This window comes from Barbus barbus, assembly GCF_936440315.1.
Source record: "Barbus barbus genome assembly, chromosome: 21".
NCBI lineage: Eukaryota > Metazoa > Chordata > Actinopteri > Cypriniformes > Cyprinidae > Barbus > Barbus barbus.
Window position 1 is genome coordinate 10815633 of NC_136749.1, and position 15906 is coordinate 10831538.

General features: G+C 35.8%; 2 protein-coding genes across 3 annotated transcripts in view; one reads left to right on the plus strand and one right to left on the minus strand.

Moving 5' to 3' along the window:
• Positions 1-4141: 4141 nt before the first annotated feature.
• LOC306887670 (3-hydroxyisobutyrate dehydrogenase, mitochondrial-like) lies at positions 4142-13275 on the minus strand. The gene is made up of 8 exons (XM_079445610.1): positions 13175-13275; positions 12396-12556; positions 12005-12114; positions 11622-11743; positions 7387-7520; positions 7221-7297; positions 6556-6712; positions 4142-5154 (listed from the first exon to the last, which is right to left on the minus strand). The coding sequence occupies exons 1-8, from the start codon at positions 13242-13244 to the stop codon at positions 4996-4998; spliced, it is 990 nt and encodes a 329-aa protein (XP_079301736.1). The 5' UTR covers positions 13245-13275; the 3' UTR covers positions 4142-4995.
• A 541-nt stretch (positions 13276-13816) lies between these two features.
• tax1bp1b (Tax1 (human T-cell leukemia virus type I) binding protein 1b) overlaps positions 13817-15906 on the plus strand; it is a 38144-nt gene continuing 36054 nt past the window's right edge. The window contains exon 1 of one of the 2 annotated variants that reach the window (XM_079445613.1): positions 13817-13971. The gene's annotated coding sequence lies outside the window, so the exon portion shown is untranslated. The remainder of the gene's footprint in view (positions 13972-15906) is intronic. The other variant, XM_079445612.1, reaches the window with a different exon arrangement.

Below are 15906 nucleotides of genomic sequence, written 5' to 3' on the forward strand. Positions count from 1 at the left end.
AAAAATATTTTTAGATTTTAATAGATTTTAATTTATATTTTTAATGCTGATAAATATATATATATAGTATGTATATATATATATATAGCCTATATATATATATATATATTTTTTTTTTTATTGAATTGCAGGCTAATGAATTCAAACACAAACATGTGTAGGTTTCATATTGCTCATTTTGGAATGATTCTTTAAAATACAGTCAATAATATTTTTGACCATTATCTGAGACACACCGAGTCCCTTACAGCTCAGAAACTGTTACTTTAATGTTCAATAATATCAGCCAGTAAGGTGATTACATTTTTTAAACATTAGATTAATTCCTACTGTTGTTATGTACACACAGCATAACTGTTTATTGGAGCACAGAAAAAAGATAAACCAATAAATTAGAGTGCTGTTGAAGAATCAGGTCTTTTTTAGCCGTTTGTATACGCGCACTATCCAGCAGAGTACACAGGAAATAAGCTCGCTGCTGGCGTGCAAACACTGGCATGTTAGGCGCCAAGTCCCTATTTGATCTTTTTAAGGTTTTTTGAGCTATTAACGTTCAGCGTTGTTCGACCCTCTCACAGCTGAGCTGTGAAAAAGACAAAGTCGGCATGTGTACAGACGGATATCCAGGAGATTCAATGCACTTCTAAATTTACCTTGAAGATAGATGAGGCGACCGTTCACAGGCTACATCAACATTCAAAATAAATAGTTTCCTCAAGATTTTACCTAAAAGACTTACTGTTTTCAGACTATATTAGGCTACTTTAGCCCTGTGAGCAGGCGAACTGTGTTTAATGTAGCTATGCTATTTTATATTTACAAATTCACAGAGCATGATGTTTATTTAAAAATTACTACTATAACGTTTGTGGTAGTAAGATTTAGGAAAATTTAAATCAATATATGGATAGGGAAAAAAAATCAAATAAATAAATACAAACCTGTGAATGTGTCTGTAATGTCAATGGACTGAAATAAGACTTGGTGTAACAGTTTCAACCACTAACAAAGATACAGCGAGGCTAAGCTCTAATATATTCTCAAAAACAGAGCAAAAGACTGGAACCGAGTGAAATGTATGCAAATTTAGCTGCCTACATATTTTTAATTTCAGGTTCAGATTCTCAAAGAGGTACTTTTACTCATCTTGTTCTACAAATACACTCACGAAAACCAATGAAGACAAAGTAGTAGGGGCTTGTGTAAATGTATTTAATGTCACCTGCACTACATTTCAGACACGTATAACATTGATATTGCGGATGTCGCCTGCTAATTAATAATGGATTGATAGTAATTCGAAATTACAATGGCCAGAATTACTTTCCAATTAATTATTCGTATGACGCTGTTTGATACAGTTTTACATGATCAGATAATGCGTAGAAATCTTTTTAAATGTGTGGTACTGAAAATGGTCAGAAATATCTTTAAAAAAAAAACTGCACGGCATTGGTCTTGTGGAATGATTATGGCCAGACCCATCTAAAGTACATATTAATCAAGCAAATATAATAGTCTATTAATATCATTAATTATTAAAAATCTGTATAATGCACGAAAAATTGAATTAATGCAGTAATCCTTAATGCAGGCCGTTGAGAACAATGTATATATTACCTTCACCCTGTGCTACGAAACAATTCAGATGAAATCATATTTAAATAAGCTATGATATTAATCGAAGATAAATAGTTGAAAATTAATTTGGATTGGATGTTTTTCTGCAGGTTATTGTTCGACTGGAATAGCACTGTATTAAAATAAATGCAAATGTTTCATAAATGTCACAACTTCGATGCTTCGAAGCAGAAACAGAGTTATGTGGAATCATTGTTTACTCTCAGTGCTGATAAAATATCTCCAACCACCTTTATTATGCACCAATAAATGAAACGTTAAGCCCAACCATTAAAAAGAGAAAATATATATTTTTACAATTCATCTTTTCCTGCTTTAGTCTACCAGCAAGGATCGCATTACCTTAGTTAATGTTTTAATGAAATGTGGAAGAAATTGTTTTATTGGCACATAATGATTCAAAGTCCAAACATGCGCCATAGGCATAATTCTCTTTCTCTGGAACCAAACAGTTTGACTGAAATACTATTAGTGTGTTATAGGCTATATCGCAGCGAAAAGAGATGAACTATTTTTAATTGAACTCTTTTTAATGTCCATACTGTTATAAGATGCATTTAAATTCCACTGATGTAAAAATTAATTATCCCAAATAAAAACAACTTTGCAAATAAAGTGTTGGGGGAAAAAATGCCAATGAAAGAACTTTCTAAAATACTTTGTAGAATTGTTTTTTTTCAAACAAAAGTTTGGTCCCAGTTTTTAAATATCAAAGATTATTAATATTAGTACTCAATTAGGCTACTAAATAAAATGATTTATATAAATGATTTTTAATGAAACGATATGTGAAAATAATGAAATAAAACAAACAAGCTTGTTTGGATGATTATAAGGCAACGAGTGATCGATGGACCCATGTTTATTTACGATATACACACGGGACTTCTCAGCTAATTCTATCATTTCTGAGTTATCAAACCTGTCTGTTCTGGAAATCCAGATAGTGAGGTCTCAGTTGGCATGCTGTATTTCAAGCAGTTAAACCTAACAACCACATTACACCATACTCAAAATCCAAGTAGTAGGACACATATGCTATTTCGACCACACCTGCTGCTCGTGTCAAGGTCCATACTATTAAATAAAACACATTAAACCTACTGTACGTATTTGTCACATGAAAAATAAAATTAAATCAAACAATTAATTGAATATAATTTGAGAGCACTCGTAGTTCAGCATGACGCAGCAGAGTTTTGCTTCGAATAGGGTGTCTTGACTATTTTGATCATTAACAGAAATAAAGTTAATATATAAAAACGTTTTACCCAAGTGTTTGTCTGAAACGACCTGCTGAAGAACAATCGTGTAAAATTACAGTATAATTACAATTAAACCTAAAGAATGCGCACGCTTAACGATATTAAATAACTCGAGATCACACAGATGTACCAGATAGTTTTAGAAACGTTTTATTCAGTCAATACCTACACCTTTAACGGCTTGGAAAAAAAAACAGGCTAATAAGATAAAAGAAGAAGAAATTGGGATTTAATGTTGTTATTCACCACGTGGCCTTTTAGTCAGTTGAAGATGATTGTCCTCATAATCTGAGTCTGAAGCTCCTGTTACGTGCCGGGGACTAAAATGACAAAAAGAAACTACACAACGAATAAAAAGGATAATTAAGACACATTTTTCGGTCTAGAAAATCTTTACCTCTGAGAATTTTTTTTTTCATTGACCAGAGAGCGTCATGCTTTAAGTGGGTGAAACCGGAATGGGATTCCGGGTTGTTTTAAGTCTAACTACCCCATGGTCCTCTGTTTGTAAGACCTGCCAACTAGATAACAACACAGCACTTAGGCCTCCATGCTTAATGGACTTTTTATGGGTTTGTCCTGTGATCATGTGACCTCTAGCATTATGGCCTCTCTGTGGCTCTTTGGTGGGTAGATCAGAAACATACCACTGACTGCTTTTTCCGTCGTTTTGGAAACCAGGGGAGCAAAAGTGAGTGTGACACAAGGCTGCAAAAGACAATGAGAGAAGATGGAGCAGCAACGCAAAGTTCTGAGGAGAGAAATAGTGAGAAAGTGAGGAGTTATGAAGGCCATGAAGACAAACCTGATTATGTTTCTCACAACATGGATCTTGACTGTATCATGATTAGCTTCATGGAACTGTGAACTAAGCCAGCTGGGGCACACAAACGGATGAAATTACATATTAATGATTGCTTGAATATCATTTTTACTGGGTTACTGACCTTGAAATATGTTATATTCTCACCCTCATGGCATTCCAAACCATTATGAATTTATTTTTTAGAATACAATAAATTAATTTTTTTGGTCTATTACAATTAAAGTCAATGGGGTTTTATATTGTTTTGATCCCCATTGACTTGATAAAAACACTTCGAAAGATGTTCTTTTGCGTTCTATGAGAAAAAAAAAGTAGTAGTTTTGGACAGAGTAAATAGCGACATTATTGTTTGTGGGTAAATTATCCCATCCAGTCTTAGAACATGAAACAAAAATAATACAATTTCTTTGATGTGTAAAATATTTGTATTGCTGATGAGTCATCTTTATTGTGCATGTTACGTGCCACTGAATTCGGGCGAGGCTTCATAGAGAAGCATCTAAAAACATTCCACTGCTTGACCTTGAAAAGAGGGAGGAGACCAGGTAAAAATATGTGCTTTGTTGCATCGTTTTAACTGGTTAACCACATTCATCCGGATTACCTATGCAATTGTAAACCTGGCTTGGTACCCTTACAATACCACTTCAGTTTCCAAGTTTGTGTACAACTGAAAAATAGGTTATAAACATGTATCAACACACCAGTCTCAACACCAAAGCTTCAGATATTTCCTGCTTTAATTTCCAGGTGTTTAAATGTACATGAATACAACATGTAGATCCAACACCATTAACAATTACCAAGACTAGCCCCCAGCAAATTAGACTCAGATACATAAAAAGACATAAAAACTAAAATTGTACATATGCAAAGAAAAGGAGTGTAATGGCTGATCTGAGTCTTGCAAGTTTGTGGTTCGTGAGAATGAAATATATTTTTGTTAGCCTACAGAACAGCAATGAAGGCAAGAAAAAAAATTAATTCACAGCATCTCATCAATTGATTGGTGGATTACTGATTGTACATGAGTGGGCCCACAAAAGTAACACTGTTCCAACAGGAACTCACAGCCTTAAACATTACACACACACATCTGGAGTGGGAAAATCTACATATGCATTCACTCACTCATTCATTTATGGCTCCCAGCACACGCATGCCAATGAAATCACATAGTTGGGTCAAAGTTTTGCATGTCAGGTCATGTGAAAGGCAGGCAGTGCTGGGTAAGGCTGTGGAGGGGGCAGAGAGTGTTGCCTTCTACTGGCCCTCCTCTTCTCGAAGGAACTGGAAGACAGATGAGAAGTCCTTGTTGGCGTAGCCACGTGCAGACATCATGCGGTAAATCTGATGGGCCAGAGAGCCCAACGGCACTGGGGTCTTTGTGTTAGTTGCTGTATTCTGAGCAAGTCCCAGATCCTGAGGATAAATGATAGCAAAATGTCCATGAGAGATACACATAACTGCACATTTGAAAAATAAACTATTAGATGTTCTTGCATTTAAAAATGGCTATCAGCAACAGAATACAGGGTCTAATGGCAATTTTAAAGAAGACAATTACGGTAATAAATTAAAATGCAGTCTTAAACCCCCCACAATATTTAACAACAGTGGGAAATGTGACAATAGCATTAATGTTTATGGATGTGTCAGTGGTAGCAGTATATAAGAAGTGTTTGTTTAGCAGTAGAGATGCAGAGAAATGACAATTCTTGGCTGAAGCCGAATACCAAACACTGTATTCAGAAGTTTCTTTTAAAATATTAGAAAATATTACAGATCCCAATTTGAAGACTGTGTGAATGTTATAATAAATGTATTAATAGAACTGTAATTTTTATCATTATTCTACAGAACAGAAGATTAATTATTAATTATAATACGGAGATGAATGTTGACAGAGTTCTTGCTTTTTCTCATCTTTTAATTTGGCAGAAACCAAAAGGAAGACCTCATTGCTTCTTTTTGTTGACAACAGCAGATTTATAAATGGTTATTACGAATTTGGGAAGATGTTTGTCGCACATCACATTGTCACATGCCTTGTAAAAATTCATAAAAATGATGCTGAACAACTGACGAGTGACACGGTTTCAGCACAGATTTTTGTCATGCTTTGGACTTTGAACCCTCACTAACGAGCTCGTCATGGCTGTCAGAATACATGCAATTCATGAGTGTATTACAAAACCTGACATTCTGCCGTTTATTTACTAATTGTTTAAGGCCATTATGCAATTTCAATCATCATACTGTAACCAGCAACAACCACCCCCTCCTCATCTAATTGAAGGTATGTGATGCGCTGTCGGTGCGTAATGATTTTTCCATCTTTCTCGGACAGTTTTAAATAATCCACACTGCCAACAAGTTAGCTGCATTATAAAGAGAGCACTCCTGTCACTCTATGCTGGCTGCTATTTGATCGCATCATGTCATTGTTCGGTACAATTTATTTGGTATTTTCACTTATTCCAAAATTAAATAAAGAATTTTGGTTGCCGAACATTCGGTGCATCCCTATTTAGCAGCAAATCAGCACATTAGAATAAAAATTCAGCTTTGCCATCACAGGAATAAGTTACATTTTAAAATATATTCACATTGTAAAAAAATAACCACCATTTTTACTGTATTCGTTGATCGAAAAAAAAAAAAAAAAAAACTTCTCAAAACTTTTTTATTCCAAACATTTGAACACCAATATAAAGCAGAAAAATAAACTAGACTTCACTAATCAACTATTTAGGTTATTAGTTACCCCTTATGTTAGTAGTAACCACAGTAGAAACAAATATATAAAAAAAACATGCAAACCTTGGCCATTAGTGTAGTTCCGAAGCCACCCTGGTAGTTGTTTGCTGAGGGCACTCCCTCCATAACTCCCGGGACAGGGTTGTATGTGTCACTTGACCAGCAGCGGCCAGAGCTCATGTTCAAGATCGTCGCAAGAAGTTTTGGGTCAAGCCCTAATCTGTGAATGCACAAATTACAAAACCAATCAGATCAAAAAGTAGAAAATACAATTTGTAGAAAAAGTAAATGCATCAAGACAGCTGCATCATTGAATCATCTGTATCAGTTTTTGCTGAAAATGTACTTAAGCTAGGGCATCCAAAATGTAGCCGAGTTTGTTTCTTCATCAGAACAGATTTGGAAAAAATTTACTCATAATTTGTCCAGAAGTGAGAGTTTAAAGTTAAATAACTTAATGGATTTGTTTCTTACAAACACACAGCTTTTCACTTAAAAGATGTTTATCGACAGACTTAAATCATGTGGATTGTGATGCTTTTATCAACTATTTTGAAATCTGACGGCACCCATTCACTGGAGATCAAGTGATTCTATAATTCTTCAAAACTGTTCTGATGAAGAAAAACTCATCTATATCTTGGATGGCCTGAGAGGGAGTACATTTTCATCAAATTTTCACTTTTGGGTGCTCTTATTCCTTCAAGTAATTCAACTGTGAACTGCACCTGATTCCCAAGTTCATGGTCTCTGCTGTTCCAATCATCCCAATGGCCAGCAGCATATTGTTGCAGATTTTAGCTGCCTACAAACAAGGAAGAGAGATTATCACCAGAAATAAATTAGCCCCTTTCTAAGAATGGCACTATATTCTTAAAGACATCCTGTTTGTACCTGTCCAGTGCCAACTTGGCCACAGTGAACCACATTACCACCCATACAGCTTAGAAGCTCCTTGGCTGCATTGAATTCCACCTCTGGCCCACCAACCATAAAGGTGAGTTTACCTGAATTGGCTGCACCAACACCTGAGAGAAATATGAAAAACGATGCAGATCATACGACACACTTACAGTGCATAAGATACAGTTCCCCCCAAAAATAAAATTGTCATTTATTCACACTCATGTCGTTTAAAACATGCATGACTAACTGACTTCTACAGAACTCAAACTCATATTTTTAAGAGCATTACAGCTGTTTTTGTCCATAATTTACAGATTTGTATCATAAACATAGACGGAATTTTAAAGGGATAGTTCACCCAAAAATGAAAATTGTCATTAATTACTCACCCTCATGTCATTCCAAGCCCATAAGACCTTCGTTCATCTTCAGAAAACATATTAAGATATTTTTAAAGAAATCTGAGAGCTTTCTGACCCAGCAAGGGAACTACCACGTTTAAGACCCAGAAAGGTTGTAAGGACATTTTTAAAACAGTCCATGTGACATCAGTGGTTCAACTAATTTTATGAACTCTTTTTTTGGGTAAACTATCCCTTTAAGCCTTTTTTCACTGAAATAAAACTGAACTCTGACTACATCAAATCTGATGTTTGGTCATGTGACATCCAAGAACCAATGAGGTTTGATGTTATCTGATATTTGAAGTTTGTGATGTTATCATCTTGTTAGGTTAACTGAGGCCTAAATTTGGATTTGTTCATCAGACAAAGTGAGTCAAAGCTACTTCAGCAGACTCTGGAGTTTGGACCAGCTGAGTCATACGGACAGGATATGGAGCTTGGAAGTTTCTGGACACCACTCATTTTTTTATTGTTAGGACAAAAACAGCTGAAACATTCGGCAAAATATCTCCTTGTGTTTTGCAGAAGAAAAAGTCCATAGGAAATTAAACCAACATGAGGGTGAGGAAAAGCAAGATTTTTTTAGGATGAACCGGTTTAAACTGACATACAAGTTAAAGTTCCACAGAAGACCACTGTAACAATAAATCAATCAAACGCTTCACTGAAATGACCAATCCGAGAGTTAGCATCCACATGCATGAACAAGTGACTGAAGCTCTAATGTGAATGTGTCCACATCATCATACCAGTAACCTCTTTAAGCTTAAAGGATTGAGAGGATGCGTCTTCAAAATGTAACACCAACGAAGTGCCATAATTACTCTCAAGAGAGGAAAGTTCTATAAATGCACAAGCACTTCACCATCTGCTGTTAACACAGACACAATGACGTCATGGACAGTTTGTTGTGGCTCACGTTTCATTAAGCCTCCTTCACAGGCGCTAACACGGAGCTGAGAATAATGTCTGGAGGGTCTAAGTAAAGAGAATGAGCAGGTCTGTGGATTTCTTATGACTGCTTCACAAACCAAGAGCAGGTCCGACGGTATGTTAGCCAAACCCCACTGACGCATATGAATTGGGATAGGCAACAATTTAAGGAAAGCAAACTAGAAGCACATGTTTTTATGTGCCCAAAGACCAGAGGAAACAACTTCCTGATTAAAAAGGAGGATTGCCATAAAGCACAAACTAGCTGTTGACGGAGTTAAAGCTTTCTTGTTAGGCAACAACAGGTCGTTTTCACACCTAGGCAAGTTTATAAGCAGCACACAAATTCGAGAAAAATATGTGCATATTACATTACACTAAACTTATAAAGAGTCAACTGACACAAATGGATTGCTATTTAAAGGGGTCATTTGCTTTAATTTTATTTCTATGATCCACTTTTTATCCCAAAAACAAAAAACATTTGCTGTGCCTTTAAGAAACAAGTAACAGCGCCTTTTCTCAGGATCTGCTCTCATGTTAAATTGCTCTTAACGCCCCCATCCTTCAATATGGAATCATTAGGGAAATGGAAGAAACTCCAGCCACTCTTTCCTATCACTGAGATCCTTCAGTATGACATTACAGTGGTTATCCTAAAAGATCAAGGATTATTTGATAGATACATTATGATATAACCCCATTTAATTACTGGTTCTCAACCAGGGGGTCAGGGCCCAGTAGAGGGCATCAGCAAAAACAAAACAAGCATTACCCAATCAATCAAATAAATTAAATTCACCCATTCTTCTACAAAGAACCAGGGTTCCCATGGTCTAGAAACATGTCGCCTAATTTTAAGTGTCATTTTTAAACTTGGAAATGTAATATAATAAAATCCATGGGCATGCATTAAAAGTAAAATGACGACATCAATATAAATAGTGATTGAAAAAGTGAATGGAGGGACTGAAGTATTCAACACATTGAAGAAGGCCTTGAGCCAAAATGTTTGTGTTTTGTCCAACTGAAAAATGTAAAATAAAATGTTAAAAGAACACAAATTTTGTGAATGTGGATCATGGTTTCACATGTGCTATAAATATACATTTGTTTTCCGTTTCTGTTCCAAGCTGTAAAATATGTTATGGTGTAGAAACTGAAATAATGTTTTTCATTAATGGTTATCTATCTATCCATCCATCTAGGAAAAAATAAATAAAAATCTATCTAAACTGCAAAAATTATGGTGCTTTTAAAATATTATTGAATATTGAACAATGTGGGTCCTTGGACCACTGCATTAAATGGAAGAATATGGGAACCACTGCATTAAATGGAAGAAAGTTTTGGTTGAATAAGGTTAATGTCTAAGCATCCAATTCATAAAGTGACCAAAGATTTATAAAACCAGTGGAGGTCCAAGCTTTATCCAGTTGAAAGTCTGCTGTTTTGATACTAATCACTAGTAGTGCCAGTGAATGCCTGAATTTGACACTAACAATATGAAGGAGAGAAAAAACAAAAAAAAGAAAAAAAAGAAAAAAAAAACTGCTTTTGCATGTATGATCGGTCAAATCAATGACAATGAACTGTGGAAGCAACACTGTAGAACAACAAAAGGAACAGTTCCTTAATATTTCTGAGCTCAAAACTGCTCAAGACAGCCAGGCTGAGTGTAAAGAAGTGGATACCTTTAATACAGTGCAGTGGGAAAGAAAGCAAAGGAATAAATCTGAGTGAACTACTACACTTGGTTTTAAGACACATCTGAGACGCTCAAAGAAAGTGGGGCTTGCTAGGTGGACAGAAATAAAATTATAAGGCCATGAATCATTCTGTTCAGTTCCTTTCACTTCCCTCACAATTTAAGCAAAACTGCTGCCTATATTACTCAAGGTTCTCTTCTCAGTCTACATGTCATGGTAATTATATAGAACAAAACCTTAGTTTGCAGTTTAAATTATTTTTAAATTATTCTTACTGAAGAGATCTTTTAATGATACTCCGCACACATTCCGATGTCCCAAGTTGCATACTATTGCATACAAAAAAAAAAAGTATATGCAACTTGTAAAAAGTCTATATACATACACATTCAAAATCTAGATCGCAGCTATATCTGCCACAGCATTATCCTATACAGTATAGGTTTCTAAAAGAAGGGTTACATGAGATTATGGCATTAGAGACCCTGATTTTCAGCACTTGTCTCCATTTACACCATAAGTTGAGGTCACAGGATCAATTCCCAGATGCTGGCTTTTGATTTAGTCTATAACTCAAAGAGTCCACACCAATGGCTGGATTAAGAAAATGGACAAGATGACATAGGTGATAAAACTCTTTCCCATCAACAAACCTGCAAATGACCCATTTCAGACTAAAACAGAGGACAGAAAGAATAAAACTTGAGCTGTAACTGGTGTATCCTGAAATTTCGAATTTACGAACCTTCGGATTGCTGAAAGTGCATGGGTTTTGTATATCTTTACCAAACTACACTATTGCCACAAAGTTGTAGTTTGCTTGCTGCAGCAAGGAGAAACTAAAGTCAAAGGATGGTTGCGATCATCAATGTGAAACTTGAATTCCACTATTAACATGAACCTGTGATTGCGAAAACCACAATGCTTGAATTGGAGCCAAAGATTCTTTAAGAAATTTGTACCTATTCCCAGACAGTGACTAGTTGTGTAACAGACTATGGGTGTGTGATTTATGAAACCTTTAAAACAAGCACTAACAGACATTGTCTGCACTTACATATGCGGTTTGTGTGCAATCAGGGTTCAGTTCACGTGATAACATACTATGCAAGTTACCGCATCTACATCTAGCATTCATACCGTGTTGGGTAGGAAGTGGGAGTTTTTATCATCTCACCTCCAGACACTGGGGCATCCATGAAAACAGCTCCCAGTTTCTCTGCGGCAACTGCCATTTCCTTGGAGACAGCTGGATCAATAGTGCTGGAATCTATGAGTAGGGATCCCTTCTTCACTTTCCTGGTGTAAAGTACAGATATCAGTAAACAAGATCTGTCCAGTACATGCGTCATGTCTTTAAAATACTGACTTTAAACATTTCCCACCACAATTAAATCAGCTAAAATTACATTTAATCCGGATATTATCTACATTTAAACTATGGCTGAATATATGTTGGATTTTTTTGAACCCGCTCAAATTATGTTTGCTAAACAAACTGAAGTTCAAATGTTGTGTTCAGCAAAATCTATATAGCCTTTTAAGGAAAGACTTCCTTACTTCAGGATGCCATTTGGGCCTGTATACACATCTATAACATTGGGGCTGGAGGGAAGCATTGTGATGATTCGATCTGCTTTGTCTGCCACATCCGCAGGGCTGTCCAGGATCTGAGAACATGGGGTAAAAAGGAAGTACGTCTAATTCAAGCAATGTAAAATAAAATAAAATCTATCACTCAAAAAGAAAAAAAGGTTTCTATATCCTGTCAGACTGAAATAATATAAAACAATATAATTATACAAAGACTTTCCAAAAATGTGGAAAAATGCAGTTTATTGAAGGGGTCAGAATATCATCACAAAAAAAAACAATGACATCAATCATATCACATCAGTGTTTAACACAAGTCAGATGTGACCAAGATCAGATTTATGTCCGTTATCCTGACCTGAGCTCCCAGTTCCTGTAGCTCTTTGCAGGACTCTGGAAATACATCCGAGGCCATCACTGGATAGCCCTGTTTTATGAGGTTCTTTGCCATTGGGTTTCCCATGTTCCCCAGGCCAATGAAGCCCACCTGGGTTTTAGAGGCCATGGACCTGATGGAGACTAAAAAGAGACATGAATTATATAATTAGTGTCATATGTAGAATTTCACATTTAACATATGACTGTTACAGATTAAAATAATGACAATTTGACTTGCAGAATCTAAGAATAGATCTTGATAAGTCTCTGCATGTTGACCTAGAGGCAGATACGTGCAAATACACTGGATGTTATATTAAAAATGTCTTTCATGTTTTTGCTATATTAAACAAAAAAACAAAACGAATCCGTAAAAAGAGCACCACAGAGAGCTGATCAAATTCTTGTTTACTAAAGTCTGAATAATGCTTTATCCTTTTTATAATTTAAATCTGGTTAGATGAACAAGATTTATCATGGTATATTAAATCTCACTGTTAAATATATCGGAAAATGCTTTACAATTTAACAACCGTCCACAATTTAGTTCAATGGCGGCTGAGTCTGATCACAACAAGTAACTTTATAATTGTCTTCTCGTGTTTCAATGACTTACTATGACTTTAGCCGAACAGCTATACCGAGAGCTGCCAGTGCATCGCATTATATCAGACGTTTGCCGCTCGGAAAAATTGCATTGAAATGCACAGTAGTAGACAAAAACATAACATTTTTAGGATAACGGTGCAAACATATTACCCTGCACGGCGTTGACATGGTTGTGACACTTTCCTACTAGACACCGCGAGCCCCTTAACAGAGCGGCCATGCTGCTTCGCTCTTGACCTTTGACTTACAGTGACGCCATTGGATAATCGATGACTGGCACATGACTCTTCGTCCAATCACATTCAAGGGAAGGCGGGACATCCTTAAAATCTCATAATAGATCAATGGATGAACAAAAATAACTTGTAACTGCCCTTATTTAATTGACCTCAACAAACTTTTATTATTCGTATTTAATAAAAGGATCGTATTCACGTCTTGTAACGTAATTGTATATGCAAACAGAAACATTTTTCACTAATTTAACCTTAGAATAATTTTTGAACTCAAGTAGCCTAGCCTATAAAACTACGCGACATTTCTTATGGTTAATTAAACAATGTAAATGTGTAGAGTTTGAGTACATCGTGTGTTGATAATCATGTGAACCAATAAATGTACAACTAACTAACTTAATATTTTTTACAGGTTAACTAAGTAAATGTATTCGTTTGAATAAAAAGTGAATCCAAGTGACAAAAATACCTTTAAAACACGTATAATTGTCTGTATAATAACACACGTTAGTCTTAGCCTGGTGAGTGGAAACTACATGAAGATGAAAACTGGATTGAGCTGTGGCGGATATGATGTGTGTTGTTGTTATTGTGTTGTTCCGGGAAACCACTGACACTAGCAGAGCAGGGAGGAGGGTACTTGAGCTGAGACTGGAAAGTGCGTCAAAAACAGCGCTGGGGTTTTCTGTGATACTTCAGCATAGAAATGAGGTACTGTGCCGTATTTTTATTGTCTGTGTATATGCTAATTAGTCTTAAGTATCTATTATGATTTTATGTTGCTGACTTTTAATGTCATGTTGAAATCTGTTGTGGTGAAAGACAGATGAAAAGGGTTATTCCTGAACTATCGGCCTCACACTTTGACTTGACTAATATGCAGGATAATAACTGATGCATTTTTATACAGAAATAAAGACCAGATAAGATGTGGATTTGGGATGATTGAACCCCGATTGAATGGCAAAAGCTACTAAGCTGTAATTGTCTTGACATTATGGTTTGTTATTGTTTAGCCAGACGGCTAAGACGAGCTAAAACCTGCTAGCAAGCTACATCGATACCACTAGCGTAGCTAATATAGAAAACTTGATGAATATGGAGTATATTTGGTATAACCATATGCAATTTATATACTACGCGGTATGAAATATGTTTTATTTAACTTTTCCTCGTAATACAACATGATTAACACTCGGAAGTTGTAATACGTGTAAGTGCTAGTAACTTCGGCCTATTAGCAAAACATTCTCTAGAAAACAAGTATGAAGGTTTTATTTTTGACTGTCATTTAAACATAACTAATTATTTTTCGGCTGAATTATCTAAGGTCGCATTTCTGTTTGTGTTATGCTATTTTTAGAGAGACGACCTTTGGATTGTCAGGTAAAATAGTGTCACGGACGTTGTAAGTAAATAGACGCAATAAATGCAGTTTTGTTGTTACAGGGTTGAATGATTGTGGAAACATGATGAAAACAAAGCATTTTACAGTTCAAGTCGACAAGACACGTCATGATAGAGGGGGAGATCTTCAGTTTTATGGGCCGTCGCTGAAATGTGCCGTGTTTGTTTTTCGGCAGAGCTCAGCTGTTTCTGAAAGCGTGAGTCTCTGTCGTGTCAGGAATTTCCTGCTCTGCCGCTGAGCTCACACATAAGATTACGTTATGTTTCTTTAGATAAAAGAGGAAAAAGGAGCAGTGTGAATTAATTTATGCGACAGCTTAAAGAAGGTTTTTTATGTACAACATGTGTTCCTCAAATCCTTTGCAATACTTATTTCCCCCAAGCAAGACTAACTGAAGAAACTGATCAGGTAAACCAACACACAACTTTAAGGCCTTCGCTGCTGAAATATTATTTAGGTATCACCATGATTACAAAACAAATGACGTTTTCTTATCAAGTGCGGCTAGTGTTCACAGCCACAGAAAAATCTCGACAGTCATCAGACTCAGTTTGTTCATTGCTTACTGAGTCATCACCTTATGAGTGTGAGAATGTTTCAAGTCTGTAAAAAGTACATTAGTACAAAATCGGTACATTTCCCAGAGTTTGATAGTTGTGGTGATAATAATTTGACCTACCTCAGTTTAACTTAGTTACAATAAATCAATTTACTTTAATAAAGTATTATGCTTTGAAGAGTCTTTATTAAAAAATTATGGAGGGCTTTGAGAGAGTTGAGAGACAGAGTGGCTGAGTGCCACTTCACTTGTTTCACCCAGAAACGAAAATTATCATCATTTACTCACCCTCAAGTAGTTCCAAACTTGTATGAATTTCTTTTTTTCTGTTGAACATATAAAAAAAAAAAGATGTTTTGAAGAATGTGATTTAGCAAACAGTAGCTAGTCCCCATTGAATTTAATTCTATAGTTTGGAAAAACACCATGGAAGTCAGTGGGGACCAGAAACTGTTATAGCAAGGATTGTTGAGACATGGGACAAATGTGTGTGTGCGCGTGCGTGTGACAGAATGAGGTTTCACAACCATATTTTTACTCCTGGTCGACATCAAAAAATATATATTTATTAAAACAATTAAAAACCAACAGTATCAATGTCAATTTGCATCATGATGTTACTATTCACATGTTTGACTTGAAAGAGGCTCATCAAGTCCACACAGGCTTTGCTGAGTTT

Coding starts and splice junctions, on each gene's coding strand:
- LOC306887670 (XM_079445610.1), bottom strand. CDS start 13,244: ATGGCCGCTCTGTTAAGGGGCTCGCGGTGTCTAGTAGGAAAGTGTCAC. Junction 7,298..7,386: donor GCCAAGTTGGCACTGGACAG/GTACAAACAGGA, acceptor CCTTGTTTGTAG/GCAGCTAAAATCTGCAACAA. Junction 6,713..7,220: donor ACCATGAACTTGGGAATCAG/GTGCAGTTCACA, acceptor GTGCATTCACAG/ATTAGGGCTTGACCCAAAAC.